Below are 6,196 nucleotides of genomic sequence, written 5' to 3' on the forward strand. Positions count from 1 at the left end.
ATGCATTTCGAAAAAAAAAAAAAAAGTTTGAAGCAGAAGCAAAATCGGGGGGGGGGGGAGCAGCTCACCATCTAAAGGTATTATTTAGAACGTATCTGCGTTAACAGTAAACAGTCATCACAGCTTAATGGAATCAGACTTTCGTTCGTTGACAAAACTCCAGAGGTTTATCATATACTCGTCTGACGTAACTACTTCTAATATATTAATAGCTCATGATAATTTTATCTAGAAGTTCATGCAAGTTGTGGCATTGATGTTGGTAATAAATCCGCTGTTCTCACTCTAGACATAAAGGAGCTTGTCGAGGAATTACTGAAAACTCTCAGTTAAATGCGATATTATTCATTGTGAGCAAGACTGATTATTAGACAAAGTAAGATAAATGTAAAACCTAGATAAAAGTGGATCCTCCTGTAGGCGACTCTGTCAATTTACTTGTGGTGGAAACTCAGGTATTAAATTCGGCATTAACGAGATATGAAGCCTCGGCAATATTTGTCAGTTGGAAGAATAGCAATGGCTTGTGAAAGAAGTCAATTTGACCTACCAGTCATGACCAACTAAGGGCCATTCAGTCTCCGAGGCCGTAAAGGGCGTGTTAGGTGACAGAAAATGGGCTCGTAATACATTCAATATGGCTTTCGAATAAATTCTAGCAGGCTCCGGAGCAAATGTGGAGCGGCTGACTCCGACGAGTGACCACATCATAGACCGGACAGAATGCAAAGACAGCGCCTCGAGATTGGCCAGCATAAAAGCCATTGAAGCTAGTACCTCATCGATCAAGGCTACGGTGTCTGTGCTTTGAGTCAGATGCTCAGGAACCCAGGTCACATGAATTGCTTCTGTTCTGTTTGGACTATTCGACCTGGTCGCACGCAGAGCGGAGTATGTAGAGGCAGCCGCTTCCTTGACTGACAATCGAAATATGCGTAACACATTCCATTGGCATGCCACAGTATGCGAAGGATATTGGCGACCCATTCCTTTGTAAGTCATTATGTGAAAGTTGTGTGTCCCTGCAGAGTTATATGGTGAGACTGTGTGCATTCTATGCAGCAGACCGTCGATTTCTTGCCCGAGTTCAATCCAAGAAATGAGGGCGTCCATGTCTTCTTTACCATCTGCCCATGTTCTGAGACTTACAAATCGATCCCACAACAAACCCAATTGGCTGCTTAAATTGCATTGGTTCGCGTCGATGGCTACCAGCGCATTCAATACAGTAAAATTTGATGGAATGGGAAGCGAGTTCTGAATGCACGACAGTCGAATATTTGTACTTGTATGTACAAACAAATCCTGACCGAGCCTTGTCTGCATCTGTTGTCTGCCCCTCAGCTGAAGAAGGAGCGAAGATCCCTGGACATGAGCAGTCCACGCTGTGGGTGAGCGATGCTCCCAAAATATTGCTGCCTCGAATGTACTGAGCAATAGGACCGAAAGTAGTGTCGTGTCCAACACAGCCTCTTGTGTTGAGGTTAAAGCTCTGTTGGTGCTTGCTAGGCCCTCAATATAATATTTTTTTGCCAGTCTTAATATTACAGGACGTTTAAGCTCAAAGCACAACATGGCTAAAGACACTGCCTTTACGCAAGAATGCAAGTTATCGCACAGCTCCAGAGATTTCCAGTGTTTCGGTAAGTAAGAGAACGAATTTAGAGCGATGGGGGAATTCATAAAGAAGCTGAAAGCTAGACCTTCTATATCACTGGATAACGATATCGTGATTGAGGAACCCAATTCCTCAGATAATTGGGAGATAGCTGTGAATTCTTGGCGATCATAGGATGACTCGGATTTTGAATCTTCAGCTGTGGGATTGACCGAACACGGCTGGAGTGCAGAATCCAGACGATGCGATAGACGTTTCCGTGTATGTGCCTTCTGAGCCACCGTAGCAGTCTCGTCGTGAACCTGCAGCAGACTCAAGTCTCGGTAATCCGAGCAAACTGCACCGGCTCTCGTGCATTGACTGCACGACGGACGCGTTTCATCGCACTAATTGTCATTAGTTGATCTGGTCAAGCGTTGCGATAATGAATATGGTACCTTTCGCCGCTTGGCTCTACATAATTTGCAGGCACTAGACAGACGGCCACGATACACCATTTCCACGAAGAAAGGGCAACTGTAGTATGATTCGTGGTCTCTCAATAATGGTATTCCTCAATATGAGAAAGCCGAAGGTGGTAATGAGTTCGAGATGCAGTGCCAACAGTGATTCCCCGCGATGTCATGAGGACGAGATGGTCAGCTTACGACGCACCTCGTACCCATGACTGTACACCACATTGGTGTGGATACTCCATGTAAAACTACGTATTAATAATCAAGAAAATGGAACAGTGGATAATTTTGTCGAAGTAGTTACCTGCGTTAGTATAGTGTAATGGGGTAGGTTATCTTCCATTAGTCGAAGGCTAACTAAAAATAATTCAGCTCCACTTAGTATATCCCTGTCGAAGTAGTTACTCTTTTTAGTACAGTAGTGTGGGTAGGACAGGCCGAAATATTTGCATTTACTTTTCACTTGCCAAGCATGTTGGGTGAACAAAACACCGCCGGCCTACCATATACAATTGTATGTAATGGGCGGCGGTGTTTTTTACCTTGCATGCCAAGGTGCATAGATAATATTTGAGTGGGGCTGGCTATAAAAGTCTACGTCTACACTTTCATATGTCTGTCGAAGTGGTTACTATATTAGTATATAAATAAGACAAAGTAAAATATATCCTGCTTAGTCTCTTCATACCCTGGAGAAATATAACTATAGACTTTATATTAGATGTAAATAAATAGTTTCCACTATAGCTGTAGCTGTAAATAGATAGAGGGAGTGGGAGCGGGCGCTACGATAAAGTAGTCAGGGATTTACTTAATGTAATTAGGCTTTTGTTGCTGGTTTCTTAGCTTGATTGAGAAAGGAAGGCTGGGCTTGCCTAATGTCAGCTAAGTATAATATAATATATAATATAGTTGTTCCACCGCAATATTACCACCGAAAGTCTCCCTTTAATATAGACAAACTTAAACTTATAAAAGTATTATAATAGCAAACACCCTAACTAAGAAGATATAGTTTATTATAGGCGCTTCGTCTAGTTTAGGCCAGAGTATAGCACTCTCTGCGTTGTAAGCTGGATACTGAGTTATAGGGATAGGGCGTAACATTAAGAAAGCTGCGATAAATAACCTAGAATTTAAAAAGAATAGAGGCCGTTGGCTCCAGCTGGATGTAAGTAAAGTTAAGATATAAAATGTTGTTGAGTAAGTTATAGAAGAAGAGGAACGGCGCCTGGGATAATAAGACCAGATCCATTAGGTAATTATTAATAATGCAGGTTTTGATCTACTTGGTGCAGTAGAGGATATAAGTAAAGACTAAATTCTTTATTATTTCTAAGTAAATGTGTTTAAAGTTATCCGTATCTAAAAAGCTGTACTACTATTTCTGTATCGCTACTGTACTAGCACCGTAATTACTATGTTTTCTATATAGGGCATTCTTAATAAACCAGAGCAGATGATTTATTATGCTGTTAAGTCAACTATTAAGTCGTTAACGCAATCTTACGCCGGACTACTAGCACTATTGGGAATTTGGGTAATAGTTCTGGCACCGGGCGCCTTTAGGACACCCTTCGCGGTAAACGTTACAAAATTAGACAAAGGTATCTTAGATGATTATCGAGAGCCGATTACTAATTTCATAAACTAGGTTAAGTCTGTGTAAAAAAACCTATCTATCCTTAGTGGCAACTCTGACTTATTTGGCCCTGTTGTAATAGATGCTATAGATAGACAAGGGCGCTTTAAAGTAATTTGAGCTTAATATAACGCTGCAAAAGCATTAAGAATTCCTATTGGCTTAAACTCCTATAATGCTATTGGTGTAGAGCTTAAGAACCTAAATAAATGGTATATATTAATGGGTAATATTACAAAATATACAGACTGTAAATAATAAAGTATTTATAATTTTATACTTTAAATATTAATATAAATACTTAGTTATTATTTATTATTATAGTTTATTTTAAAAATATAAAAACTTTAAGTTTATAAATATTATAATATAATAAACTAGGTCCTATAGGTTAGTATAAGTTAGCTATTTCTAAAGGATAAACCTTAGAGGGGTTCTATAGTTTATATTAGCAAAGCAGTTAAGTTAATAATAAATATAATAAACCAGGTTCTATAGGCACTATAGGTTAGCTATTTCCAAGGGATAAACCTTAAAGTAGTTTTATAGTTTATATTAGCAAAGCAGTTAAGTCAGTAGATAGGTAATTTTATTACTAGCTATAAAGTAAAATATTTAAATATTTAATTTAATTACTATAGTATTAATAATAACTAGCTATTTAAGTATTCTAATAAGTAATATAAAATAGACTTATATATTCAGTTGTATATTCTAAATATATTAGAAAGCTAGCTTTCCTAGCTTTCTTATAGTAGATTATTTAAAAAGCTAGCTTTCCTAGCTTTCCTATTAGGAAATACTAATAGTCCTAATTAATCTATTAGCCTATAGTTAATCTAGTTCCGGCCGACTTATTAGTTTATTATTACAACCTTAAAAGTTAGGTTATAATATAATTCTCCCCCTTTTATTAATCTTATCCTTAAAACCTAATTAAGGTAGTATATAAGTATTTACTTCTATCTTATTAATAAGTATTATAATTTTTTTTTATTTTACCTTTATTTTTATTTTTTTATTATAACTAATTATAAGCGTAAGTATAATAATAAACCTATTTTTAAGTAAAAAAAAGAAAAATATAAAAGCTTTATTAATATTATACTAAAGAATTTTATTTTTATTATAAAATTATATACTTATTATAAAAAGTAAGGCTGTAATTATATTACCTTAGAGGAAGATTTTTATTAATATCTTTTTATATTTAAAATTAAAAATCTTATTATAAAGTATTTAATCTTACCCTGTAATAAATATATAAGGTAGTAATTTATTATTTAAAATTAAATAAAAAGCTTAAGGAAGTAAAAGAAGTATAGCTTAAGGCTAGTACCTAAGTAAAATATTTTTATACTTAAAAACGTAAGTAATTAAAGTAAATAAAGCAGGTTATTACTTATAATATTAATAATTTAAAGAAATTAAAGTATATTAAATATAAAAAATAAAAAGCGTAAAAAGCAAAGGTAGCTTATTAAACTAATATATTATTACTTAATTTATTTAGTTTTATAACTTAGGGTTTTATAGTTAATATTATTAATTAAGATATTTTTAACTTTTTTTTACTAAACTTAAACTTTAGTAAAAGTTATTTATAAAGTTTTTTAAATATTTAAGGTCCTTAATAATTTACTATAAGTTTTCTATTTTATTATAGCCTTTTTATTTTACTAGGTATTTAGTTTATTAAGTGTTTTTGTTAAATTTTATTATTTTAAGTTTCTTAACTTTATATTTAAGTTCTTTACTTTAAATAATAATTTTATCTTATATAATTTTACCTATTTCTTTATTTACTAATACTTTTTCTAATAGTAAAATATAAAAATTTAAATATATAGTTTTTCTTTATTTCCCCAAGGTAAATAAAAGATCTATTTTATAGTTAATAAATCTAATTTTCTTTATAACTTTATAAAGTTTAAGTTTTTTAAAATTAGGTTTATTACTTAGTTTATTTAGTTTAATATTTAGCTGCTTATTATTTTATAAGTATTATTACAACCTAATCTAGCAAAGGTATATACCTTAGGTAAAGTATAAACTAAAGGGTTAATTAGGAGAGGATTACTTATGTAGTATACCCTTAACGAATTACAACCGTAAGCTATTATAATCTAAAGGAACTGTAATCTAATAGTAATTTAAGAAAATAATTAAATATATAAAATTTAATTTTTTACGCTTTTTAAATAACTTAAATAAATAATTATTAATAAAGTATTAAAATTAAATATAAACTAAATTTTTATTATATTTTACTTACTTTATAATTATATTTACTTAAAGCTACTTTTTATTCTTTTTGCTAATATAAATTAATTAACTTTAGCTTATTACCTTAGGAATTTACCTTATACTTTATAAGTATTAGGTTAGGATATTATATATTAATAACTTTTATTTAAAAGGATACTAAGTTTCTTTAAGTAATAAACTATTATAGCTAAAGGATTAAATACTAATATTAAG

The 6,196-nt window shown here is 32.7% G+C and overlaps 2 protein-coding genes across 2 annotated transcripts; one reads left to right on the plus strand and one right to left on the minus strand.

The window, feature by feature from the left end:
- Window positions 1–404: 404 nt before the first annotated feature.
- On the minus strand, window positions 405–2,232 carry M431DRAFT_157403 (hypothetical protein). Its single transcript, XM_024912971.1, has 3 exons — window positions 2,056–2,232; window positions 551–2,004; window positions 405–487 (listed from the first exon to the last, which is right to left on the minus strand). The coding sequence occupies exons 1-3, from the start codon at window positions 2,113–2,115 to the stop codon at window positions 430–432; spliced, it is 1,572 nt and encodes a 523-aa protein (XP_024767067.1). The 5' UTR covers window positions 2,116–2,232; the 3' UTR covers window positions 405–429.
- A 1,276-nt stretch (window positions 2,233–3,508) lies between these two features.
- On the plus strand, window positions 3,509–3,727 carry M431DRAFT_102344 (hypothetical protein; the record flags this gene model as incomplete). The annotated part of the gene is made up of 1 exon (XM_024911427.1): window positions 3,509–3,727. A coding segment is annotated over one exon (219 nt), but the record flags the coding sequence as incomplete, so codon positions are not given.
- Between the last annotated feature and the right edge of the window lie 2,469 nt (window positions 3,728–6,196).

The sequence above is a fragment of the Trichoderma harzianum genome, assembly GCF_003025095.1.
Source record: "Trichoderma harzianum CBS 226.95 unplaced genomic scaffold M431scaffold_58, whole genome shotgun sequence".
Lineage (NCBI taxonomy): Eukaryota > Fungi > Ascomycota > Sordariomycetes > Hypocreales > Hypocreaceae > Trichoderma > Trichoderma harzianum.